Source organism: Saccostrea echinata, unplaced genomic scaffold (assembly GCF_033153115.1).
Source record: "Saccostrea echinata isolate AGI-Se365-2 ecotype Australia unplaced genomic scaffold, CSIRO_AGI_Sech_v1 ptg000054l, whole genome shotgun sequence".
NCBI classification, from domain to species: domain Eukaryota; kingdom Metazoa; phylum Mollusca; class Bivalvia; order Ostreida; family Ostreidae; genus Saccostrea; species Saccostrea echinata.
Genome location: NW_026889803.1, coordinates 37,852,386 through 37,880,268, shown reverse-complemented (window position 1 = coordinate 37,880,268; position 27,883 = coordinate 37,852,386). Strand labels below are relative to the sequence as shown.

At 32.4% G+C, this 27,883-nt stretch overlaps 2 protein-coding genes across 2 annotated transcripts in view; one reads left to right on the top strand and one right to left on the bottom strand.

Moving 5' to 3' along the window:
- Nucleotides 1–561: 561 nt before the first annotated feature.
- LOC133204855 (nose resistant to fluoxetine protein 6-like) lies at nucleotides 562–12,476 on the top strand. Its single transcript, XM_061340599.1, has 16 exons — nucleotides 562–589; nucleotides 1,648–2,232; nucleotides 4,448–4,665; nucleotides 5,013–5,103; nucleotides 5,213–5,312; nucleotides 5,495–5,919; nucleotides 6,042–6,227; nucleotides 6,368–6,461; nucleotides 8,795–8,908; nucleotides 9,155–9,320; nucleotides 9,439–9,518; nucleotides 9,760–9,858; nucleotides 11,101–11,230; nucleotides 11,441–11,633; nucleotides 11,831–11,973; nucleotides 12,360–12,476. The coding sequence occupies exons 1-16, from the start codon at nucleotides 562–564 to the stop codon at nucleotides 12,474–12,476; spliced, it is 2,769 nt and encodes a 922-aa protein (XP_061196583.1).
- Nucleotides 12,477–13,800: 1,324 nt separating this feature from the next.
- Nucleotides 13,801–27,883, bottom strand: part of LOC133172460 (neprilysin-like) — a 32,912-nt gene continuing 18,829 nt past the window's right edge. Inside the window, exons 3-23 of the mRNA XM_061307347.1 lie at nucleotides 27,449–27,576; nucleotides 27,273–27,350; nucleotides 26,471–26,632; nucleotides 23,438–23,521; nucleotides 20,814–21,025; nucleotides 20,423–20,602; nucleotides 19,938–20,024; nucleotides 19,702–19,835; nucleotides 19,509–19,602; nucleotides 19,296–19,424; nucleotides 18,798–18,896; nucleotides 18,627–18,704; nucleotides 18,356–18,459; nucleotides 18,166–18,224; nucleotides 17,764–17,815; nucleotides 17,604–17,671; nucleotides 17,319–17,449; nucleotides 17,091–17,156; nucleotides 15,245–15,346; nucleotides 14,678–14,754; nucleotides 13,801–14,548 (exon numbers count right to left, since the gene is read on the bottom strand). Of these exons, the coding sequence (XP_061163331.1) occupies nucleotides 14,449–14,548; nucleotides 14,678–14,754; nucleotides 15,245–15,346; nucleotides 17,091–17,156; nucleotides 17,319–17,449; nucleotides 17,604–17,671; nucleotides 17,764–17,815; nucleotides 18,166–18,224; nucleotides 18,356–18,459; nucleotides 18,627–18,704; nucleotides 18,798–18,896; nucleotides 19,296–19,424; nucleotides 19,509–19,602; nucleotides 19,702–19,835; nucleotides 19,938–20,024; nucleotides 20,423–20,602; nucleotides 20,814–21,025; nucleotides 23,438–23,521; nucleotides 26,471–26,632; nucleotides 27,273–27,350; nucleotides 27,449–27,576 (2,224 nt within the window). The 3' untranslated portion in view covers nucleotides 13,801–14,448. The remainder of the gene's footprint in view (nucleotides 14,549–14,677; nucleotides 14,755–15,244; nucleotides 15,347–17,090; nucleotides 17,157–17,318; nucleotides 17,450–17,603; nucleotides 17,672–17,763; nucleotides 17,816–18,165; nucleotides 18,225–18,355; nucleotides 18,460–18,626; nucleotides 18,705–18,797; nucleotides 18,897–19,295; nucleotides 19,425–19,508; nucleotides 19,603–19,701; nucleotides 19,836–19,937; nucleotides 20,025–20,422; nucleotides 20,603–20,813; nucleotides 21,026–23,437; nucleotides 23,522–26,470; nucleotides 26,633–27,272; nucleotides 27,351–27,448; nucleotides 27,577–27,883) is intronic.

The window sequence follows — 27,883 nt, the reverse complement described above, 5'->3', positions numbered from 1 at the left end:
TTACTACGGACCTTGTGAAAATTTTATCCAAATCCCCAATCCAATGTGTACATAAAAATTAAGTACAGTAATTTATTTTTAACTGCTTTATGCTGTAAATTAGACACGGTTTGATGATAAAAATTTCACGTTGCGCCTCAATTTTCATCTGAAGTGAAATAAATAATACTTCTTTAAAATAAAGATAGGTGTATGAGTTGTAAAGTTTTAAAACTATACATTGATTAATAATAGCAAACTAGGCAAATTAAGCAGGCCAATGATCGAAAGTTAACGAAATCTCGGAGATATGGCCCTGATATCTGAAATGAAAACATTTCAAAACCAACAAGATGGTGATGTTTGTGCGAAGGATATAGGCATTAATTAAAGGTTTTCTTGAGAAGCTACATTTTTGATGAGGGTACAGTGTATGTGGGGATGGTGATGTCCCCTTCCTAAAAATCTGCCGTAACTTTTTCATAAATTGAGGCACAAAATACAAAATTGCATAATTATCTGTTATATCTTTGAAGTGCAAATAATACGAATTGTTATCATTAACTAATTTTTGAAACCCAGATGTCCACCCAGAAACTAGACCTTGGAGGTGAAAACCCAGAAAATAGACCTTGGAGGTGAAAATTTGTATACACATTTCATCACCCATCTGTTCAAAGTCCGCATATTTTAGATAAGAATCTACGTAGAGTCTTTTTTTAGAAAATAAATTATATTAAATATTTAGATCTTGAGCTCGGGCCTCCCTGGTGACTAGTAATGCCTCAAAGCCAGAAGGACACCTACACTATATGGTGTGCTGGGTGTATATGGTATTATTCAGGATTTTTTCGTTGTCAGTTCATTTTGTTGTTTAGGATTTACGTTTACGCTCCAAAGTCCAATTGGTTCTGGATATTAGTCACCAAACTGCCTTAAACATGCTTTTGGACATGCTCAAAAACTATTAAAAGATCGATACACGAATGTCTTCCAAACGAATCTTTAAGAGTTCAAGCAGGTTTATTCAAAGTTCACTTTCTCCTGAGAATTCATGCCAGATTTGTCTCTAACATTTCACATTTCCACTTGCAGTCTGTCTCATTATAAAGAACGTTTGTTTAAAACAATAAAAACTTTTAATTCTAAATATAACTATCCAGAACTGGCAAATATAAAATATATCAGTCTTTATTTCAAACTTGCTCATTTCCAAAATGTTGAAATTATTCAAAATGAACTATACACGATGATATAAATAAAAGAAACATTCTCAGAAATTCTGCAATTTATCGTAAATCATGGCATAAGAAAAAGTTTCGACACTGCTAAATTTTCTTATTCATTTCCAAATGACAGCAAATTACTTTAATAAAATGAGTATGTGAGTCACATACACGGACCTTTGATCGTCAAGGTGGACTTTGACACATGCTAAAATAAAATATCATGGTGAAATTGTGGAAAAAATTAGATCACGTGGCCGTAAACAGGTACAAAAGACGGAAATATTGACAGTCAGCTGATTTTGTTTACACGGACCGCGGGAGGATTCCTCCGTTACTTCACAGTCCCGAGATAACTCAATATTAACACGGGTCTACCATTATTTTGATTATAAAACGTCGGGTATATTGCAAGTCAACAGGAGTACATTTAAACATTAAGACATAGTGCGAAGGAAAAAAAGCAAAATAATCATGAAATTGCTGAAAACACTCATACCAGTCATTCTGGTTTTATGCTCAGTCTTTGCCGTTTGCCACAGCAAGGTAACTGCCCAAAATATGAGCATAGGAGACAAAGCAAGATGGGTAGGTTCTTTCGTAGGAGTAGACCAACCACAAATAGGTGCATCGATCTATGATGCAGGTGCCCATTTGGTTTCTAAAATGGGGGCCCAGGCAGCATCGATTCTTCTTGGAGGACTGCTAATGGAGATGAAGGACCCCGCGGCGGGACGAGTTGCAGACGTGATAATCGGCCATTTTGCAGATGCTTACAACAAGTCGGGGGTGGCAAAATGGAACAAAACGACGCTGAAGGCTCACCAAAATCAGTTAGCAGGACTGATTCTAAGTAAAATGGACATTGTGGGAACTGTGCATGATATTACCAGAATGGGTAGTGCCCGAATGGTAATGCCTTTAACCAAAGAATCGAAAGTGAACAAAGATTGTTACGAAGATGCCATGGATGTCTTAGACGCTGTGAATGAAATGCAAAGGAGCGAGTTGTCATGGGCTAGAATTAGTAAGTAAAATATTCATGTGTGGAAGCACACCCAGCCACTAATTAAAAATAAGAACAATTAGTCGATTTACGGAATAAAGCCATGTTCATAGATTTGCTCGACAACATTATTTAAGTGTTATAATCAAAGAGCTCCCCGGAACATTGAAGATTAATTCTCTTTTTTTTTTTTTTACATCTATCATTGTAGATGATATCATTATTATTATTATGATTATTATGCAATATGTATAATAAGTGACGGTGTATACTGCATCTACACTGGATATATACAATCCTTTAGGCAATCTACAGAATTAACTTCGAGTAAAGTAATCAGTACCACCATCAAAATAAATGTAGTTTACACGAACTATTTCTGTAGCTGTTCTAAGCTTACTATTGCATATATCAATTCAAATTAATGAAAATCATTTTCTAATTTTAAAAACGATGTGTTTTAAACATCAGGCACGTAGTATCGGGGGGGGGGGGGGGTAGGGGGGCCTGGCCCCCCACTTTTTTCCAGACATAAGTTTTTCTATAGGAAATGTTCATTGAAAGTCCGGTTGCCCCCCCCCCCCTTTTGGTTGCAGTATTGTCAAATAAGGGTAAAATAAGAGGAATGCAGTGTTTGAGTAAAAAAAAAATGGTAGTAAAAGAAGTGCACAATTTTCCTGTTTGTTTTGTTGTTTTTTTTTTTTTTTTTTTTTTTTTTTTGCTTGTCAAGATTTTTCAGTAAGTTGAAAATTTTTTTCCTCGGGTTGCCCCCCCCCCCCCCACTTTCAAAAACGATGCTACGTCATCGAACATATTTGTGTAAATGTCAAAAAAAAATCTTTAAGCATTAAATTATCAATAAATATTGAAATCCATGGATTAGTTAGAGATACGTACTCAGCTTTACCTAAGGAAATCCCCTCTATGTTAATACACGCTTCTCAATAAGCTACTAATGAAATGCCTTTTAATTTTTATGTATACATATCCTACAAATCGATATATGAGATGCCTGATTTATGTTGTGCACAAAGAAAACACCCCATCTCTCTCCCTCTCTCTATACATATATGTATACTCATACTTTTCCTTTACTATTTTCGACAAAAAGAAGAATGATATCATCAGTACTAGAATTTGGACACAATTTATCTCTAATATAATGCAATAACTTACATTGTATACATGTCATTGTTTGTGAAAGTGAAGATAACTGATTTGTTTGTTTGATTTAACATGGACGAAATGCGATAATATGGATTTGTCTGAGCGTCACCGGCGTCGTATCCTCTGCAGACAAGTGCACCCGTTACCTGAAAGCACTAAAAATCGTACCCATGAACTTACATCATATCTTGCTAATTTAAAAGTTATCTAGTTCAGTTGTCCATTCTTATTTGTAGCAAATTACATGTATTTGTATTATACGTTAAAGTGGGAAACATTGGTATTGACAAACCTTTTCTTGGTATTGAACTCCACTAAATGAAAAAGAGTCTATATATACTTGTAGTTCATTAATGTGATCCCCAAACTGATCTCCAGAAAATAAAATCATATCCCACAGAGGAAGAGTGGCTCGGTGCTTCCGAACTGTCGTATTACACTTTGCGCAATTCTCTTTGCAAACCACCTTTCATAATTTTGCTGTGAAAGTCTCGTTATATTAAATTTGAATCTAAAACAGTTTCAAATCTATTTAGAAATCTGAATATGGCATCCCCAAAGAGCTTAAATTCCAGGCAATTGAAATTCTGACAGTATCGACTTAAAAATTATGATAACACAAATCAGCCATATTATGAGTTTATTGTATACAAACAATCATCACAGGACATTTATCTCGTGATGGACAAAAAGTATACATATATATTTATATCTTTCCTATTTCCGGTATACATATTTGAAATATTATCTATTGGGGTCAAGAATGCATCTATACAACAAACAAGAGAAGCAAGAAAATATAGAAACCGGGTCATCTTATCTTGAAATACATTAAGAACATAACGACTGACACCTTTATTGTAAACATAACAAACTTACTATTGGGATCTTTTTTCGAAAAAAGGCACATTGAAAAAAAAAATCTATAACTAAGTCTGTTCATCAATTATTCTTAAGAAAAAAAATACTAGTTGTTGCTTTCTTATTAGCTAAAAATAAGAAGACTAATTTTGAATAAGAGAAAAAAAAAATACCCGGTAATATTTTTAATCTTTGAATCTTTTTAAAGTGTTTGACGCAACTGGAAAACTACCCTCTGGAGTCTTAAGAGGACACATGACGGCGCTTGGATCATATGAATCCTGCCTAGAAATTCATGGCAGGATTCCCAAAAACATGATAATTGGCGCCATCAACAAAACTTCCTCACGCTACCCACGAGATTTTGACACAAAGTATTGCCGAGCCACAATGACACTGAAACCAAGCGTGTTTGGAAGTGGAGTGGTTAGTGAAGCAAATTCTAACTTCGAATATACATTTGTTTCATATATAATGAAATAAGGATAAACACAAAACGGTAGTGTAGTGTGCATAGATAGTAGAGTAATAAAGATGGGATTCTTCTTCGGATAAAGCAATGGATGTATATTTGTATATATTTATTACTGATAAGCAGCATCTGCACTATATGCCATATAGAATTACCCGATTATTTTTATAAATACTGATTTAAACAACAAACAAAACTTGAATAATATTAATTAGGTTTGTTGTTTTTGCTCTAGTTACTATATATTATCTACCTGCAGACTTAATTACTTACTCATCAACCATTAACTGTTTTACAACAGGACACTCACGGCATCCGTCCCCTGTTGACCTTAGGGTTGTGCCTGCCTGATTCCTGCAGAGCCGAGGACGTAGAAGGAATTTTGAGGCTCGGTAAGAAAAAAAAAGCAATCACGCTGAGTCATTTTTCCTGTGATGTATTTTTTTTTTACTTTTTTCAAACAAACTCCTAGAAGCCATATTTCATACTTTGTCGCAACAGGATACGTGGGTAGAAGCTTAGGGTCGGGAGTGAACGATACGGAGGTATACTGTCCCGAGGAACGTTCTATAGGAAAAGACACGCCTGCAATTGTTGCCGTGTAAGAAATTATATATTTTTCTAATCAAAGTTCATTTGAAGCTCCTAAAAATCTTTGCTGGTCAAAATAATTTTAAGAAATCCAAAAGCTTAAAGGGCCCCTGCAGTGACACTTGAAAGAAAATTTGAAATTGATATTCTACATTTGTACAGTTTAATCATGTTGAGTGACTACCTTTTCAGAGTGATATTGTCAATATTTGGATTTTTGGTACTCTGTGGAACATTATATGAACTTCGACAACAGTTTACCGTTTTAAAGGAAAGTGCTTCATATAAAACTAGCCTGAAAAAGGTTGACCATTATGATGTCATAAAGGAAAGACCAGAAAACCATTATACGTCGGTGAATGCGGCTTTTGTTCCTGACGAATCGAAAACAAATGGTGATGCAAAAGTCCAAAACGGAGGCGGAGGGATACAAAATGGTAGTACAAGCATAGAACTTCCATCTGGTTACATGCACCATAAAGAGGGCGACAGTATTCATCCTGCTGGGGCTCCAAACGGAAGAAGCAAAGAGACGGACTCAAATCACTACGTCACAGTTACAGTTAATGCCAAAGAAAAACCTGGAACAGAGCATAAGGCGCCTCAGAAGAAAGATGGTATATCTTTAACTATATATTTCATTCTTTCGAATAAAAGATTTTCTACTAAACTGAAAACTGAAAAGTGCATGTATTTTATCTTAACTTTATACATGTATAATTAATTTATACTATCTTAGGGACTCTTGGGGCTTTCGTAAAAAGTTTCTCGGTCATTACTAATGCCCCCAAACTTTTGTCTGGGAAAAGTGGACCAGGTGCCATTACATGTCTTCATGGAATCCGGTTTTTCAGTATCACATGGATTATGCTTGGACATACATATAACTATGGATTAGTGAAGACCCCAGGTGTCATGACAACAGGTACCAATTCATCATTAGAATATAGCTTTCCTAGATCTTCATATGCCATCCAAGATACACGAAGTACTAAATGTTGAAGATGAATTGCAGTAATTATACGACATTAAATAATTTTTTTTTTAATTTCCTTTTACTTTAAGTAAATTTTGTGGATGCCATACCAATGACACAACGGTTTTCCTTCCAAGCTGTTGTTGGTGCAGGATACGGCGTCGACACATTCTACATGATAAGGTATCATCAATATAGTGGAAAATCAATGCAATTAATACGTTTGGTTTGGGTTTTATATACATATATCTGCAAATGATAAAGAATATCTTAAAGAATTTCCTGACAGATTTATATAAGTATCAACCAGTAGAAGAATTATTTCCTTTGTGTAGGGATATAATCTACAAATGATACGTATATCAGATATTATTTGATAGAATTCCAGTTACTAGAAAAATATCAGAATTACTTCTGCAAGATAATTTTTTTTTTTTATTCTTTTACTGGTACCTTTTTGCAAGATAAAAATGTTATTCAAGGGTTGACGACTTCCTGGTCGAGAAATTAATTTTAAAAATAATATCAAAATAAATTTATATTTAATTTTCAAAATATTTTTAGATCACTCGAGTCACTGACATGCTCTTTTACTATCTGATTTTGTCCTTCGTCGTGCGTCGTCCTTCAGTCGTAATTTTTGAATATTTTTGAATACTTTCAGCTTCAAGTTTTCTGAAACTTCTAAACCAGTTTCAACCAATTTGTTATATAGCATCTATGGATGAAAAAGGAACAAAACTTGTTACTTTCATGGTCTCTGCGTCCCTTGGCTTGAGGCGAGTGGCCAAAACCATCAAAATTAATACAATCTTCAAAAGTCTTCCTCTTTCCTCCTGCAATGGGCTCTCTCCCAAAATGGTTAAATTCATGGCCCCTGAGTGCAGGCTCCATGGTGGGACTAAGTTGGTCTTTATTTAAAAATGTATTATATCTCAAAAAATGTTCTTTAGTCATGAACATCTAGCAGTCACACTGTTGACATAATTATAATGAGTAGGGCCTATGTTGTTGTTGTTTTTTTTTTTTTTTTTTTTTTTTTTCCTTTACCAAAATTAAAAATAAAAACCCTTGTGTGTGGATCCACCGTTCAGGCCCTAGAATGAAACGTAATTGGTCATACACTGAAACTGCATTACCTCTTTGAAAATGTCCTCTGCTCATGAAAATTTATGGAGCAGACTCTTTACACGGTAGAATGAGTACTTTACCCTGTATCAAAGTCATAAAATGATGCGCCCCCACCCCCCACTGGGTTAGGAATTCAGACCTCAAGGTGGGGCTAATTTGGTCATGTATTGAAAATATATTACACTTCTGCGGACAAAGTATTTGCATGATAATAATTACTCTGTAACACTAAGCTGTCCACCAAAATTGTAAAATTCATTTAATTCCCCTGACCCATCGTTCTGCCCCTATAACAAAATTGTACTGTTGTTAATCAGCACTTACTTTAAGAATTTGATACTTTGCTTTATCGTACTTTGAAAGTTTAACATGATACTTTGATTTACTTTGAAACTTGACTCTATAGTACGTTTTTTGAGATGTAGAGCCTTATCATTTCTTAAATAATATATGGATACACAAGTTATATTTTCTTTTAATATATAAAAATGCATGCAAGAAGAAAAGAGAATGAAATATTACAGTTCGAAATTCATAGTAAAAATACGTTGATTTACTGGAATAAAAACCCTGAAAATATGATTAACTGTAGAAAAAAAAAACTTAGATACTTTGACTTACCAAAGAAAAAAACGGATTTGATACTAAAGTAAACTGTAGTTAACTATAATGAACTATAGTTAACTTTAGTATTTTGTTGTTAGGGTCAGGATGGGGCTAAAGTGGTCATATATTGAAAATCTTCTTTTCTAAAGAATATAAAATGGGCAAGCTGATTATATGACTACAATGAGTGAATAATCCTTCACCAAAATTGTGTATTTTTCATGTCGCATGAGTCCATGATTCGGGATAAATTGTAAATACCGGTATATTGAGAAATGCAATTACAACTTTAAAACTCTTCTTTATTCAAAAGATATGAATCAGGCAAACTGTTTATTTACATAATTACAATGAAAATTTAACCCTTTACCATATTATAAAATTGACGCCTCATGAGTCCTGCATTCAGGCCCCGGGGTCGTGCTGAGTGTTGGTCATATTTTGAAATTTATTTGACACTTTACTATTCTTTACTCTTGAACTTCTAGGAGCTGTAGGAATATGATAAAGATTATAGAGTCTTCAAAAAACTGAAAAAATAATTTCACGTAGATCCAGACCAGTTTCAGGTGTGCCCATAACTGTTATAGCCAGAGAAACTTATGATACTCAGGAGGCTGTCAAAGCACAAAGAATAAAATGATGAAATTAGAGGAAGAATTTACTATGTTTTCGTAAGAATACAACTAAATGATACACCCTATTCCAGAGAGGTAGGAGTGACCAACTCTAACTTTTCATATCACGTTATGAAGACATGTTTCAATTATTTCTTTCAGTGGAATGCTTCTTGCATTTATCCAGTTAAAACAAATGGCAAAACTCAAAAAAGATCCCCAGCCAGGGAAGATCGGATATTATGTGTTTTACTACTATTTCCACAGATTTTGGAGGTAGAGTGTCATATACAACCTTCACTTTCTGACATCCTGATCAGAAAATACCGAGATTTATAACTATAATGATTTCTGCCATCGAATAAAAGGGGGAAAGGGTGGTTAATTTTGTAGCATATTGTGTAATGATGGGAATCCTAAGCATCAGCGTTCAGAAAGAAAAGTTACCAGAGTTAAAACAAGATTTGTATGATCGATCAAGGGATTAGAAGCCTATACAAACATATAACATTTTTTTCTCAGGTTGACCCCCATGTACATGATAGTATTGATGATCTATACATGCCTGACTTTATATCTGGGTGACGGTCCAATGTGGCCGAAGCAGATTGATTCTGCGGAATACTGCCGAGAGAACTGGTGGACAAACATTCTGTATGTCAACAACTTGGTGCATACAGATAAACAGGTGTGCTTTCGGTCAATGTTAAGATTTAGAGTTTAAAATCGATTCTTCTTTTTCTATCCTTTCTATTTTGAACATCACAACAGAATGATGTAATTGGCTTTTTTTTCATTATTTTCAGTGTATGGCCTGGACATGGTTCTTGGCAAACGACATGCAGTTTTATGTGGTGTCCATCATTCTTCTTTTCTTCCTTACAATGTGAGTTCTTGTTCAATCTCTGAGAATGAATTCAATGAACCAGCTTAAAATTAAGATTTTCAATTGCGTCATTTTGAAATATTTTTGTCGCAAAAACGATTCAACATCTACTTAAATATAGATTCGCCAAAAAAAGTTTGTTGGTAACGTTGACAAAATGAATTTAGGGGTATATTAACATGTAATTAAATGTTATTATTTGTAATATCACATCCTTCAAAAAGTTTTTTTGTAATTTCAGGAACATCAAATTGGGGTCGTTTTTCGTTTTCCTGCTAATGTCTGCCGGAATAGTGTCTGCTGGAATAAAGGAACACAAATACAACGGAAGTTTTTTCACGTAAGACTTAATCTTCAAATAGAACATGATCTTGTGCCACAATTGCCATTTCCGGTTTTATGTTTTAACCTTATTGCGAAAATTTGATTTCTGAGGTCATTACATATCTTTTATATTTGACACAACTATCTTTAATAGCGAAAAAAGGGACTATGTAATTGTTTTCTAAAGAAGATGGATAAACAAGGCTTATTGAGCGACAAACAAATCTAGGTGAAAAATTAAATCTCAATTATGACAATTTTTCTTTGATATTTCATTCAACATTAACGTATACTTAATGTACATTCTCCACAAATCACAACAATCTCACAAAGATTGAAATACTAAGTCTTTACTACTATGTCTATAAAATAGCATACATACACAAAAGAGGGCAAAAATGATCCATTCTTCATACTAAAACATAATTTTTCCTTATGAGTGGCTCTTTGCTCCATTTGTTTGATAGATTATACTCACAGTATGCTTAAAAATATACATTCTTCGGTTAACAAAAACATGGAGCAAAGATCCACCATACCTTTAGAATACACTTTTATGGTACAACATTTGTATCTTTCCGAGAAGTACTTGAAGTCCATTTAGTAAAGGGTCATATCTCAAATATTATTTAAATGCCGATGTTTGTTGTAAGCGGTATAGCATTTAGTGGTTAGCGTCTCATTCTTGAAGGGAAAATTGACACTCAGGGTTTTTATTGCTTGAGTTCGAACCCCAAGAATACCACTTTTTTTGCTTGTAAATCATAGAGTTATAGAATGATTTATGCCGAAAAAATTTTCCTCAGAAAAGTTTTGTTTGTCATAATTTCATAACTCTCAATGGTTAGAACTTAAGTCTAAATTCTAAATTCACAAATTGAATATGAGTGTTATACATTTGAAGCTATAGACATTTTTAAGCCTTGTTCGCCCATCTCCTTTTGTCTACGAAATTTAATGAATTACATCCATGATTATCTCAAGATTTACCTCTTTAGCAACTTTTATGACTTGATGGTGAATATGTCAGTTACGGGACTTGAATGGAAAATTCATTTTCTACAGCAATCATATCTTAGCAAGACAATATATTGTATATGACTTAGGAATGTAATCATAAGGAGAAAAATATTTTTTAAAAAAAAAGAATGATAAAAATTAAGCATCCATGATTATAAAAAAAAACATATTCTACAATTTCACAAATTTTGTTCAGTTTGTAATCTACAATATGTCAAAGATATTACATTATGCACAGAATGCAGTCTGACGGAGGAGCATTCTGGAACAATGTTTATATAACACCTTGGTGCCGAGTAGCTGCATTCTGTGTTGGCTTGTTTCTTGGTGTCATTTTCTACAAAAAACCGAAAGCCAACTTATCAAAGGTATCAACATTTATTTTGTTAAAGCTCAAATTTATAACGGCATTAAACAATATTTGTTCGAGCATATGTAAACCATCAACTAAGATTATTAAATTCAGTTAAAATGTGTGTGTATTGAAACTTCGGGAATTTATGAAAAAAACGAAAGAAAATTCAAATTTAGGTATGATATCTAGAGAACGAATCATGTAGAAATTTGCTTACTGACAGGCGAAGACCTTCATTGGATGGTGTTTAGCTGCGACCGTCGGTTTTACACTTGTTTACTGCACATACAGTGAAAATAAGAAAAATGGTGAAACCTGGTCACGTAATTTCCGTGCTGTGTACGAATCTCTCGGAAGACCTTTGTGGTCTGCTTGTGTTGCCTGGGTGATTGCAGCCTGCCATTATGGACGTGGTGGTAAGATTTGTGCATTGCATCCAGATATTAAACTTTCAGCTCTAATACCCTTTCCGTTATAATGAAGACTCAATTTGTCACTTAAACATTCAAATATTGTAAGTTCTTTTTCCCCAAAGTGTTGTAGTGATCCAATATTTCATTTAAGGTTTCCTGAAATCCTCTTTTTCTATACGCATTGATTTGTCGTCTTTAAGGTATCGTGAATTCTATCTTATCTTGGAGTGGGCTGGTCCCTCTGTCTAGAATGTCGTACGCTGTGTACCTGGTGCACCCAATAATGATGATGATTTACGTGTTTTCAAAGAGGTCACTTGTCTACATCGCGAATTATGACATTGTAAGTACTGATTTTCATATAAGGTCTAATTACATAGAATAAAGTAAAAAAAATCATGAACTCTGAAATAACGTGTACAGGTCAAAATGTGTGGATTTTTTTAGCATTTCACTCCAAAAATTAATGTCATATGATTTACCTATACCTAAAAGGATTATATTTGTAAGAAAATAAAAGTTAAAAAAATGAAATTAATGCATTTGTCAATTTAAAGTCTTTTATTCGTACAAGGACTCAAAGACGTAATGTGTTCATATAATAGAGATTCTATATTTATAAATTAAGGTAGCCAACAAAATTAATAAAGTATACTCTTGTATGTGTTTGCAGCAGAAAGTTCCAATGAGAGAAAAAACTATAATAATTGGTACTGGGTTTTTTTTCAGATTTATTTATTCCTTGGGCATACTGTGATGTCATTTATGGTTGCTTTCGTGGTGTCACTGGCTTTTGAGGCGCCTTTTATGGCATTGGAAAAGATAATAATTGGTGGGAGAAAGTGAAAATAAAATGAAGAAATAAACAACATGCGATATTGCCCTTTTCTCATTTGTTTGGACAGGGAATTATAAAATTCAGTGTGCTTTCAGATGCAAATAGTTTTTGTACATATTCTCCATTTAACTTATATTTATTAAATTCTATATTACCCAAATATTGTATACTATCCAAATATTGTATACATATGTATACAGTTGTATGACATTTGCTTCATAGAAACATCATATCATATTTGGATTGAGTGAACAAGAATGCTAAATTACGCTATAAAAGTAAATGATTAAGGAAAATCAAGGATTGAAAAGTAATAATTATAACTATACTACACCAGAAGCAATTATGTTGTGAACTTATTAAAATATTTTGCCATCATATTTTACCTTCAAAGCTGGAAGAACAAAACAGTTTATAATGTTAATGTTCGTGCATTTATTTCAAGATTAAACCTTTAAGTATACGTTGTTCAGGAAAACCGACAATTGTTTTTGCAATATTGATTGATATAGTTTTTCGATATATTTCACTTCAGATCTGTGATATTTTCTGTTTTAATAAACTTTAATATGCTTACTTTGTACTGTATTCGATTCATTTTTGATCAAGTAATGTATCAATAGAAGAGCTATGTATGACACACATATATAGAGGATAGTCAACTTCTTAGGGTTTTTCTGTAATTTAGTGCAATTTTTTAAGCACGAGTGGAATCTTTAAAAGAAATCCAATCTCACGAGTGAAATAAATTCCATTTCTAACTAAAAAAAGATTAGGATTTCCTGTTTATAATTTTCCTTTTCGACTCTGTTCTTTTCGTAACAGTTTCGTAACTTGTCAAATCATGGTTGTGAGACGTCATGGTTAAGCGATTATGGGATTGAAAAATGTAAATATGGCTATTAGCAACAATTTGGAGAAACTTGGATAGATTTAGTTATTGTCAGGATGATTTAATTACTCTCGCTATGTTATAACAGGGAATTCTTCTTCCTGAAGGGAATGAAAATCTCGAGTTTTGCCGCACTTTTGATATTTTCACAGTGAAAAAATATCATTTTTGATTTTTTTCACAGTGTGAATATAAGTTTCAAAATATCTCTTTTATTCAATAAATAAATTCTATAAATTCAGTGCTGAAAATGTAATAAAACAAGATACCAGACAAACAAAGAATTGGCTTATGACACCCTAGGATGATGTCAGAATGAATGAATTCTAATTAAAAAAAAAAACCCACTATTAATAACCAATTTTATTAGAAAAAGTAGACTATAGTAATTAAATGAAAATTCCAATTTGATTCCGTAGATTTCTAAACATGGATGGAATTAACATGACCTTTAATTTATGTACATTGAATTAAATTAAATATGAGAAATGCAATACTGAAACAGTGATTGTGTTAAAATGCTATGGTATCTGCATATTTAAGATCTAAAATCTAAATTATGTACACATAGATTCATTTCAGAATTATATAAATATGCAAGATGAAAGAGGTAGGAAACCACAAATAAACATCCATATATGTATATTTACAGATAATGCAATCTAGTTATACATTACTTCATATCCTTTCTAATTGAACACACGAGTATGCGAACCAATCTATTTTACGGACCATTTCCAGTCAATAAAAATGAATGTAATATTGTTAGACACATGACTATTTAATTTGCCTCTAACGGTATCGCATATTTTTTATTTACTAAAAATAGTCCATAAAATGTTGGTTACAGGGACTCCTGTAGTATCGAAAAAGGAATAGTCATCAATGGAAACTGATATAACTATACTACTTATGCCAAAAATATAGTTCCATTTTCGAAACGATGCATAACGCTAGATATTAACCAAGCTCTTTAAAAGAATCTTAAATTTATATGTTTTAATTATATGTACCCTGGCAAATAATAATCCAAAACAAACGTCAATATCAAAATAATAGTACACTAAAGCTACACTTGGTAACAAGCATCACCATACTCGACATTTCTTAACTGGATTCATATAAGAATGTGGAGGGCAATTAAAAACTTCTGCGAATTCTTGCATGCTCTGCAGTGTTCCAATTACCCTGAAAAATAATAGCTCGATTTACTTTGAACACAGCAAATGATGTTTTCTTACCTAGATTATGGACTGAAAGAAATTCAGAGGAGTTACAATCTTAAACTCTAAGTATGACAGAAATAGTTAAAAATACCTGAATTTTCCGGGACTATGAAGGGTTGTTCGGATTCTGTTTATTACTGCTCTTGGTCTCATTGTTCCACACCATACCTGGTATGTTATAAAAGTCATAAAAAGTGATATATAGGAGGGTCATGGTTTACATCGTAATCTCAGCTGGGTGTCTTAAGATACTTGTTTTTTGAAAGCTTGATATTGACATTAACGATGGGGTTACTTTTTGGCGATTATAATACAGGTTGTAATGAGTGATACGGGATTTTACGAAGGGATCACTTTTTACCCTATTACAATTTGCAATCAGAACGTAAAATTTACTAAAGGGTTCAATTATGTCTGTCCTAAATTATCAAGATTTTCACGTAACATACTGTTTTTTACGGACTGATGAAAAATTTCTTAAAATGCAGCAGTTCGTATCTTAAATAAATCACAACTTCGAAAATAAATTGTGTGGATAAATCATAATAAAATTGACATGCATGAAAATGCTTTCCATTGTGTACAGTATAACAAGACCATATATTTATAGCACACCCTACACGATATGCAGTTAAAATAGTTTTTGAATCAGAAATACCTGAGCAAAGTTCAAGAAGAATAGTTGTTTGTTGCTGAGGTGTGATAACCCTGGCAGTCTATCTGGTTCTCGGTCTTGCTTGTGTATCCATTTCTCATAAGCCTTTTTAAGACAATTTAAACATCAACTTATTCATATAAAGAACAAAATGTGTTTGTGAAACACTGATGCCCCCGTATGGCAACTTATAGAAAAGGTTAAACATTCTCAAATGCAAATCAAATATGTTGGTACCCAAAGTAAGGTCTTGTCTCGAGGAATACACCTGTGAAAGTCAAGGTCAAAGGGTCAAAGTTCTTGGTATTTGAAGAAAGGACTTGTCACAAGGATTACATATGTGAAGTATGAAAGCCCTAGTACCAACCTTTCAAAGGTTATGGCCAAGGTTAAAGGTTTCCAAAAGTAGGTCAAATTCCAAGGTCAAGGTCAAAGGGTCAAAGTTGTAAGAAAGGATTTGTTACAAGGATTACATATGTGAAGTATGAAAGCCATAGCACCAACCGTTCAAAAGTTATGGCCAAGGTTAAAGTTTTTCAAAAGTAGGTCAAACTCCTAGGTCAAGGTCAAAGGTCAAAGTTGTTGGTATCCAAAGGAAAGCCTTGTCACAAGAATTACACATGTGAAATATGAAAGCTATGGCACCAACCGTTCAAAAGTAATTGCCAAGGTTAAAGTTTTTCAAAAGTAGGTCAAACTCCTAGGTCAAGGTCAAAGGGTCAAATTTGTTGGTATCCAAAGAAAGGTCTTGTGTCAAGGATTACACATGTGAAGTATGAAAGCCCTAGCACCAACTGTTCAAAAGTTATGGCCAAGGTTAAAGTTTGGTAAAATTTTGCAAAACTGGGTCACACTCCAAGGTCAAGGTCAAAGGGTCAAATATGGTGGTACTCAAAGAAAGGTCTTGTTACAAGGAATACACGTGAAATGGGAAAGACATAGCTCCAACCAATCAAAAGTTATGGGCAAGGTTAAAGTTTTTTGCGGACAAGCAGACAGCTAGACAGACAGACAGACGGACCGACAGAGCAAAAACTATATACCCCCGAATCTTCGATACGGGGACATAAAAACAGAGACGTAAACCAGATGAATATGTAGGATAAACAAAAGTATATTTAAAATATTTATAAATTCTCTTACTCCATTACAAATTGACTATGAGGGTATCAATTAAACTCAAATTGTAACATCGTTTTTTTATATAACTGCACGTATAATATTCTCAGATCAATAGTGACATGCGTAACAAATCAGTTCATAATAATTATACACTTCTCCAGACATTTTCAAAATTACGTGAATGTGTTTGTTTCCTTGTTTGTTTGTTTAACGTTTCTTTCGAGAATTTTTCACTCATATTGAGACGCCATCAATTTTAGACCTATACACGGCACTTAGGACCATTAAGCAGTGAGGGACCCTTTTCGTGCCAGCACCAACCTCGGTTTATACGGTCTCATCCGAAGGACTGGTCTCTACGTACCGCAGTGGTATTCGAACTCATGAATGTGAGCCGTAGTAAACAATGTAAAAACTTGAACTATATTCTTTAAAATACCTCCACTTAATTTTTTTTACAGTACTTCTATGAAAAAGTGCATGAAACAAAGCAAAATTCCAACTCAATCTTTACATTCTAATCTTAAATACTTAATTACACTGCATATATATATATATATATATTATATATATATATATATATATATATATATATATATATATATATATATATATATATATATATATATATATATATATATATTAGATATTTTTATTATAATGTCACTTCATGGAATGGGGTTGAAATAAGAAGAGTATTATGCAATATTGCTCATATATGACTTACCCTATAGGCTTCTTTTAACCCACCATTATCTGCTATATTTTCTCCCTGTGTTTGAACTCCATTCAACTGCCAATATCAAGACAAAAAAATTACACACCAAACTTACACACCAAACATAAAGAATATATCATACGATCAAAAATATACAAGTTAGTTTATCAATTTCAAATTAGGAAAAGATTGACATAGCTTAAGTAATCAAGTGTGCAATACACATTATTCTCGTACATTTATTCCAACCTCAGGCACTGTATAATTGCCATACTGCTCTATTATACACTGAGCCTTCTCCTTGAATTTAGCTATGACTTCATCATCCCACCATTGTTTCAGATTCCCAAATTTGTCAAACTGCCGCCCTTCAAAAGATAACGTCAAGTGACACATTATCATTAATATTCATAGGTTTTCTTACTATATTAAAAAATAACAGTTACGGTACTTTTTTTATTACTTAATTAATACCTGGTTAAAACTTACATCATGTTTCTCTTTAGCAATGAAACTTCTTACCTCTATCATCAAAGCCATGTGTTATTTCATGTCCTATTACCATGCCAATACCTCCATAATTTAAAGATCTGAAGGAATTCAAATTTGGAGAAATGTTTTGAAAACTTTATCGTTTCCATTGAGAATACCAATAACATTTGAAATTTAGAGAAATATCTACCTTGGGTAACCTTTACTGTAAAATGGAGGTTGAAGAATTCCCGCAGGAAACACTGTAAGATGTTACAAGAAAGACATTCGCTATGATTTGAAATACGTTGATTCATCATTGTTCCTGGGGGCTAATGTTCGTGGCGTTCTAATGACAGCCTCACCCACAAATTTATCTTTCCACGAACAATATCTTTGTAAAAGTATCGGCTAGGCCTAATCCACGAAATTATGTCCTCATGAACCAGTAATGTTTTTGACTGCCCATGAATATTGACCCCCAAAGAATAAAAAATGAATCAACAGTATAATAATTAATTGCAAAGTTTATATTCAAAATTTAACTCTTTTTTTTTTAAAGCTGAGCTGATGTAAAAGAGACTTGAAATTGACACTTTAGTCCACTTCATACTTATTTGATTTTTTGTTGAGCTGTAGAATGCATTCACTACTACTGGTGTAGTCGACCACCTATTAAAAAGAATTTTGATTAATTAACATTCTTCATTATCTAAGTTCGTTAGGAAAAAAAGCCATGTAATTAGAAGTCAACATACAAAGAGCTATTTTAAACTTTTTGTTATTTAGAAATAGATGCATACTTAGTTTTATCAACAGGCTCCCGCAGTTTCTTAGAGTTGCTCCAAGCTATCGACCGAATATTTTCCAACACATTTTCGAAATAAGTGTCAGAGGAGAAAGTAACCTTTAAATCGAATTAGAATAACATGTGTGAAAGTTCTCCCTGTTACAAGAATACTCTTCAAAAACAACTCACTAAATAGAAATTTTTAAAATTCATACTCCGTGTCAAAATGTTGATGGAAAATCTTTGACCTGAGAATATGCAACACTAGTCATTTAATTACTTACTGCATTGTAGCTTTCATCCAATGCGGTATCGTTGAGAATAAATGGTGGGTATCCTATTTTTTCTGCCATGGCTTCGGCCTTAAAGAAATCAACATTTTGTTATCAAAACAACTAAGATATATTGTTATACAAATAATATCATTAAAAACCATTGAAATTAAGATAGTGTACCTTTTCTTTAGCCACTTTTCTAGTTTTCTGATCAAGCCATGACACTTCCTCCAATAAATCATAAAAGGCAGCCCTGATGTCATGAATCATATTTAAAGCCTTCAATAAAAAAATAAAAAGATAATGTTATGCTATATATACATGTAGATATTTAGTTCATTGATTACATATTTCCTTCAATGAAGAGTTTATTTTATTTTATTTTATTTTATTTATTTATTTTGAACAGCTGTTGATTTATGTACATGGTCATGAAAGGTGTCATTAGAATACATATGATCGATTGTGAATAAGACTATCACTTTTAATACGTAAATTTTTTTAATGATACATGTATAAGTAGTTCTAAATTAAATTTTGGGAAATTCCACCAAAATGCAGTTGGGGTTGTTGCAAGTGTTATATATATAGAATTATAAAATAGCTCTACTTCACTATTGATTCACTTAAAAAGAATTGATGAACACCTAAGGTAAAATTCTTTGCCTGTGAACATACCACTTCTTTGGCTCCTTTGTCGAAGTGATCCTTCACAAACAGACGCCCGACAGCGTTACCCATATTGTCATTTACATAGCTGATACAGTCTCGCCATCGCGACCTCTCTGTGTCCGATCCGTATATTTTCTAGAAAAATATGTAGAAATAACTACTTTTTCTTGTTTTTAAGGTGTTCTTAGAAATAAATATTATGAGGTGTGATAGTCATACCTTGTAATACTCTGTGCGAACATTCCTGTATTTCTGTGGTAAATTTGTAACTCGGTTCATCATAATTCGCCAAATCATATAGTTTGCCAGCAGCCTGGTTAGAAATTGAAGATTAAAAACATTCATTAAAGTGACAAGGATAGAAAAATAAATACCATTTGCAGATCAATTGATGATGGTTCTTTAGTTATACCTGTTATTTGCGTTCTGGACTGTTTTCACCATTTTACTTAGATACTCCGGAGCATAAACGACTATCTCCTCCGTCTCAGGAACTGTGATGTTCACTTTTTCAAATATCAGATTGAGGTACAACAGCCAGTTAAACTACAAATGTTAAAATAATTACAAATGATTGCCATGGTTTCCGAGTTTATTAATATCAACCACAAATCACAACACGAATGACATGATACGCTGTGAGTATACCCCAGGGATTCTTTCATGAAGTTCTTTGACTGTCATTCTATTGTATAGCTCTTCCCCATCTCTACGCTGTTCCTGGGGTGTAGTTATCTGTGAATAAAGTTGTTTCATTTTTCTAATAATATTTTATACTATAACATAAAATTATTTATCACTTTATTTTGAAAAATGTGATGTTTATCAAATAATGTCAAATTGAACTTATGCTGCATGATCAATAATGTTTTAATATTTTCAGGTTAACGTAAAAGGTATGCTAAGTCTGTGTAATGTTACTTCATCATTACTAGTTCGACGAAATTGATTTTTTTTATTTCACTATGAATTTATCCATGACTTTGGTTATTAACGAATATAAAACATATCTCTCTTTTTCAAAATCATCTTATTTTAAATCCAAAATCTAAAATAGTATTCACTGATTTCTATAGTTAATTCAAATTCTAACTTTAAAATTTAATGTTAAATGATATAATGCATGTATTTACATTGGCTAATTCTATCTCTAACTCGACCATCTCCCTCATGTCTATTCTTGCTTGAGTCTCATTTGCTCCAAACATCATTGCAACATTAATTGCAAATTTTTCATAAATTTGAACATCCTCATCTTCGACGCCACGCAAGTAATAATCACGTGATGGCATTCCAAGTTCCGGTTGGTCTAACTAAAATGAATATTCTATTACCAAAATAACACGTCATCAATATACATGCATCTACTTTCACAATTTATAATCACTTAATGTTCAAACATTTGTATTAATAGTAAGTTTTAATCCCGACTTATTATTTTAGTGATAACCGAGGGAGTCAAAAACCTTTGTTTTATAAAATAATATAAACATGCAAAGGTCAAAAACCGAAGAATCCCCTCACCTGTATAATATTAACATCAGAGTTTTTATCGTCTGCGCTCACCCACTGATCAACAAATATTTTGTTATTGTAAAGTTTCAGCTTCACTAAAAGCTCTGTAAATTTGAACTTAGATTCGTCCCATTGTTGACTTGTATTAAAGGTGACTGGCCATCCTCCGAGTTCTTCAAGAAACTTGTTCACCGGCCCAAGTCCTCGCTCCTCAATCATTGCTATCAAAACATTTAAGAAAATGACGATACTTTCTAAATTAATTTCAAAACTTTAATTTTTGTTGACCTAACAGTAAAGTATTAAAATAGAGTATATCCTAATTAGTATTCATAAACCAAGGATACATATGCAAATTAACCTGTGCATTTTCTCTTACATTTGGCCACAGAGATGTTTATACCAGATTAAAGTGCTAAAATGTAAACTTGTGGTTAATACTTGAATAAAGTGCAGAAAGTTTCAATGTTCAAGCATAAATTCGGGACTGAAAGAACCAAGACCAGCAGGTAAATTTCTAGTATGATTTCTCGACTTTGAATGTTATTCATAATTTCCAAATCCGCTTAAAAACAATTCAAACAATAAAATAAACAACCTCAAAGTTTAATTATCTGAACTTGTATTTCCCATTTAATCTGAATTTCGTTTAAAGTATATTTAAAATTACTTGTTTGATTTTTTTCCTCTACTCTTTCTTTCTTTGAAAATGTTGAATCTGTAGATTTTTTTCATGTGAACTTCGGTGGGAAAATTTGACTAACTTTTTCACAAAAACTTTATTTGTTTTTGTGTTAGAAAGAAAAATTAAAAGGGCATCTGTTAACCATTTTCCGATCAAATAAGTTGCTTGTCCATTCTAGCATTACGTAATCTCGTACAATCATTATTATGACTTGCTCGGTAAAAATATTATCTGCTGTATCAAACATTTATCTTTCTTCTTGCTTTAAATTAAACTTAACTCTCAAGATCATATATATCAAGAAGAATCCCATCTGTTGAGAATTTAATCCATAAAAGGAATTTGCTCAGCATCTTTGAGATTTATTGTTGATTAGATTTGACATCCACCAGATGAAATTTTTCCTGTTCATTGTAAAGTATAAAACTAATTCTAATTATTTAGGAAACAATGCATGCTTACAAACTCAGCTAAAATCAAGCTGATGCCGCCTGTCCATTCTCAAAAAATGCTCTACCGAACTATTTTTTAAGTTGGAGTTTCGTTGAAGTCAAACTAACCATACTGTGAGGGAAAAATTCATCTCAGGGTTACAGCCCTTGTTCAGTTCTTTCTCTTATAAAATAGACGTTTCTAGCATTTCTCCTTCACTTCTGTTCTTTAAGAGTGTAAATCTAGCTTGTATTAAGGAGGAGGGTACTAATAATACCGGCACAACCTCTTAGAAAAAGCTATGAATTGCTTTTATTTGATTCAACACAGATCTCTGAACTGAACTGAATTTATTGATCTCTTCACAATTTTACAATTGTATAGCGAGATATAAATGTAAACTACAATGATGAAAAATAAAAACACATATATGGCATGCGTGGTATGAGGATAGACAAATAGTACAATTATAGGTTTAGGTCTTTACTAGTTTGGGGAGCACGTTTTAGTAATTTTTTTAATAAATATACACAGTTTTCTTAAAGATGACTGTTTATCTGAATTCATTATTTCTCTAAATGTAATTGTATTTTTGAATCGTAATTGTTTTTGTGTTAAACATTTATTTCTTTCACGTGTCATTGCCGTACAATTTAATATGTAATGGAATTCATCTCCTATTTCATTTAATTGACATTTCTTACATAGTCTAATCTCTCTTGGTTCATTTAACCAACGTCCAGTTTCAATTGGCAAATAATGATTACAAGTACGGAATTTGCAGAAATTTATGGCTTCTTTTCGTGATAGAATTTCTAAATATTTTTCAAATTTTAGTTCGTCTTTGTATATTCTATAATTTAGGGTCTTTGATAAATTTTGAACATCCGAATTCCATTTTTGTTTAAATTGATCTATTAAAGTTAGTTTTACTTTCGCTCTTAACCAATTTGGATTGAAGGCTTGACTGATCTCTGAATCGTATTTTATTGCTTCTAAAGGTAATTCCTGAATAATACGATTTATTGTTATGTCAATTTAATATCTGAGTAGGCGTGGTTGATACGATATCTAGCAACTCGTGATTCCTGCTGTAATTATCACAATAAAAGTTCCTGCAATACTTATACTATCTACATGAGGTATTAACTCTAAGAGCAGAAATAAGTGAAATCTTGTAGTAATCATTCTCGATGGATCTCAAGCCAAAGATCACCTATCACGGTATACGTGTTTTCTCTTAATCTAACAATAAACCATGCGGACGTTTTGATTGATGATCCCAAAGATAAAAAGAGCGTTTGGGTTGTTCCTGAGCAGAGATGGGTTTAAACAATAAATATTTGCAGTGGCAGAACTATTTATCCAGGTGTGAGTGTTAATTTTGTTAATTAGCAAGATGAAAGGGGATTTAAAAAAAAAACACCCTTTAGACGTCAGAAGTCATACAATAAAATGTGTATGATAAGAAATATATCGATACATAGATAGGTTACTTATGAATGTGAGCACTTACATTCATTGACACATGACCTATAGAGATGTTTGGCTTTTTGAGTGGCCTCTGGTTCTTTACTTGATGTTGGTTGTTCAAGTAAATCTATAAATAAAATAAAACCTAAAGGTGAAATCATCAAAACATGGCGAGAAGGTATATGCCTGTTCCAGTTAAAATATTCAAAATTAAAAATTTTAAATAATTTGCAACAAAAATTGTAGTCAAGAAAGAATCGGAATTTCCGCTCAACTGGCTGTCATCTATCATGGCATACAATTATGACCTGGCTAAATATGCTCAATTGTCACACGATAAGTAATAGTAATTTTTCTAAAAATACGATAACAATATAATGCGCTTACTTTCAACGAAATAGGACAATATCCTCCATATTTATACAGTATAGCATGTTTCTAACAAGCGACAATTACTCTTTATAAACAAACGTCAATTGATGCAAAATCAGAGACTTACAAATCCTGAGTTCGGCTCTGAACCGTCGTGATAATATATCTACACGTGTATCTTTATTTGTTTTAAACTTTTGTTAGACAATCAAATTTTGTCATATATAAACACACTAAATTTAAGTAAACACATAAAGTAATAGGTATTTATTGTGGTAGTTGTGTCCAGAATAAAGATACATGTGCATGTGATGAAAAAATGAATAAGGAATTTCTTTATTATTGCTCTTAAACACATCGTCTATTTTTAACAAAGGGGAAAAATGAATTACAAAAGGAAACAAAAAAGGTTGATATATGCAAAAAATAATAATAGTGATAATAGCAACAACAATAAAATAAAATAATAATAATAATAATTCAAATTTATTGACAATTTTTTGAGAGGAGAGAGTTGTCCTTAAACGCATTCTTCTTATGTTTAAATGCAGCCATGCTACACTTCCTGTAAAGTGAATTGTCATTCAATCATACAGATACCTGGTATTTGATAATATCCATTTAATCAAACATACAGAACAAATCATGTTGGCAAACATATGTAACCTTGAATATATGATAGTGAATATAGGAAAGTCATTTATCAATATTGGCGACGGCAATCTTAAATATTTTGAGTAGGTTTTAACAAGAATTTAAAATTGCGTACAAAACAGATGCGGGTGACTATAAAATAAGACATAGTTTAGGCATTAATACAATGCCATGCATCCAAAAATCCTTAAAGTATCTATCAATGAATTCAAGCAATCGAGATAAAATATCCCAAATAGAATTTCTTGCGTCACCTCTTGAGATAAAATTAATGTAGTAATCAGGAGCATGCGTTTTAAGTCGTGGGTTCAATGAACATTCTCAAGATTAAAAGTGAAGCCTTAGAATAAAAAAAGCAGTATTGTATGTTACAGGAAAGAAATCCTTATTCCTCAAAATATCAATTCTATTTAAAAAAAATATTTCCAAGAGATCCTGTTCATCATTTACTCGTTGATATTATTTAACAATTTTGATTACTGATATCAATGAAAACGCTTGTATTATACAAGAGGTTCTTCGAATTAATTAAGTGTTTTTCTCGCTACAATTAAATTAATAAATGATTATTGTGAGAGAAATAATAAACTATCATGCTTTTTACTTGGTGTTTTAAAAGACATTTTGTTGCATTTCTCTAATCATGGCCACTATTTTACCGTAAATTGAACATAAAAACTCGAAGAGTCTTTTAGTAATATCCTTTTTTTCTGTTTTTACTATGCTTGTTTGTTTTATTTCGATTTGCTTCAGTTTGTTTTATTTTATTGCTTGTTTTTATTTTCTATATCAGGAATACAAAAGAAAGAGAAGAATATAACCGTCAAAGAAAAAAAAATTATTTTCTATTACAATGATGCGCACTGAAGTGGTATAATTTTTCGTTTGAATTGAACGTTCTGGTCTTTAATTTCTCATTATTACAAAATGACAATTCTTTAGAAACGAGAATGCGATATTCGCGATGTTTTAAGACACCTCACTCTCTGCGACTAGCAACGCGAGAGAGACTGAGATACCTTCGCTTCTGTATTGCAAGGAATATGTACATAAGTATGTATTTATCATGTTTCTTGAAGTTATTACAACACGTGTATGGATCGATCACGTATTTATTAGACTGCCAATCTGATTGGATATTGTATTTATAGAATTCGTGAATGCCTCTTCTACAAATATTCAAATGAAGCAAGTGAGAGAATTTACGACATTCGGGTACCCTCTCTCTCTCTCTCTCAATGCATACTGGCGTTTCCCTGTCAACTTGTCCTTAACATATTCCATCTTCTGTTATTGCTTATATAAATTTATTTGTCTTTGTAGCTATAAAAGAGTTTCAAAGAAGATGAAGATGCTCTTGTGAGAGAGCTTCTGTACCTACATACATGTTTTTATTTATTTCATAAATAATTAATGTTCGTTTGAGTTGAAACAAATAAAAACATAAACCGCTTTCACCTTTCTGAAGAAAGGGCGTGTCATTATGTAACAACCATTTAAAACTTCAATGAGCATCATATTATCATGGCCAATGTTGCAAACAAATCCAAAATAATGCAATGGCTGACATCCACATGGTATACTCATCGATACGGTAATTGGACAGACTCGACAAAGAGCGTTTTGACGCAATTCTTTAACTCTGAAGACACTAAGTTAGGAAATAACTTACTAGTCTGCAAATTAATGTTTTGTTCTTTCTACCAGTATTTGCATATAATGATTCCATTGTATGATATATTGAGAGAGTTAACACCTTCATTACAATTTTGCTTTTCTATCTTTCAAAGGAAAACTATTTTATAAAACAGCAATACTTCATCAAGGGAATCGCAATGCGGCAGATCCCCTCGCAAAAGAGCACATCGACCTCGAAGTAAATTTTCACTTTTGTTACACAGTCACTAACTCATCCACTCACCCACATACTCATAAGCGTGTTACTATACCATCTCTAACTTTGTTGAGAGGGGATAATAATACTGTAGGAAATCTATTCAATTTTTTAATTAGAAAAATACCAAAAAACCCAGTATCTTTGAAGATTTACCTTTTAGAATAACTTGCAAGTCATCACGTAATTTGGCAAATGTATTGTACCCTGATCTGTCCTCAGGTATAACATTTATCTTATTCCAGGATCCACAAGCATACTCAAAGAAATCGTCACATGGATCTACAGTCTGATCCATTCCCTTCAAAAGTCGAGCAGCTGAAACAAATTTGGTTTGAAATATGGAAAAAATCTGTTAAAAACATATGTCTATTCCTATAGATCACAGGTATACATCATTTAGCAAAATCTACATCATATAAAAAGTTGACTAATAAATTTGTAATCGTTAAAACGTACGAAAAAAACTCATGCTGGACTATTTTCCTTGAAATTTCAAGTATAGTAAAAGTACATGCTATCTTTTGAAGGGGTTTAAAAAAAAAAAAAAAATTTCGTGTTTTGAATTCAAGAACTATCAATCCAAATTCTGTTAATATTATGAAGGATCTGAACATTTTATTTTCTTCGGGAGACATGGATCAATGGAATTTTATTTCATTCTGAAAAACATACAAAAGATAATCATTTTGCTCTTAATTAATCTCATGAAAGGAATGTAATGATTTGAACAACCTTGAAACTTTTTTTTTTACCTTGTAATTTCCAGTAGGAATCTAATATTCTAAGGTAATAAAATTATTCTTAAAGTAAAATCCGCTATCGTGTATGTTTTACAACCTTAATACAGTATAAAATGAGAAAGATTAAATTAAAAAAAGAGAGAAAGATGTGTTAATCAATTCTTAAGCCGTCAGCAGGAGTTTATGCTTACAAGGAAAAAAGTTATTATGCTTACATGCTTTGACACATTCTTCAGTCAAACATATTCCGTGTTCAGACTCTTTTCCTTTTCGTTGATTTATTTTATCGCTCTCTATAAACAAAAATATGAATTTATTCACTTACACTGTATATTCAAATTTCACTTAATTTAAAATCGAAGAAGAAACAAATTTAAAACACATCGTTTACCTCTTGTTGTTTCTATTACAATTAGTATGGTCGTAACAGCAATGCAAATAAGACATATGAAAATAAGGATTATTTCAAGGCGGGTTCTCTTTCTATTCCACCATGGTAGATTGAAATCGTTTTGTGATCTACAATTAGTAAAAACAAATTAAAAATGGCAATTAGCTTCCAAACAAGTCGTTCGATACTTATTCAATCATGAGTAGCACACAGAATCACGACCAGGAACACGTTAAGTTCCTAGACAGTACCGTTGTCAGAAACCTTTAAAGTTAAGCACTGAAACTGGTTCGTTGTCATGAACATACAGGTGAGGTCATGATAAAATCAGTCCGGTGTCATGATTTGAGAAGACAGGCTGTGAGATGTTTTTCATTTTTCAAGTTAAATTATCTATAACAATGTCTGAAATTGCAATGGGAAACAGGGCTGACA

What these genes read in the sequence shown, in the direction of transcription:
- LOC133204855 (XM_061340599.1), top strand. Translation starts at nt 562, where the DNA reads ATGTCCACCCAGAAACTAGACCTTGGAG. An exon ending in CCCAGGTGTCATGACAACAG is followed by an intron (nt 6,228 to 6,367) that starts GTACCAATTCAT and finishes TTTTACTTTAAG; the next exon opens with TAAATTTTGTGGATGCCATA. An exon ending in TGGTGCATACAGATAAACAG is followed by an intron (nt 9,321 to 9,438) that starts GTGTGCTTTCGG and finishes CATTATTTTCAG; the next exon opens with TGTATGGCCTGGACATGGTT.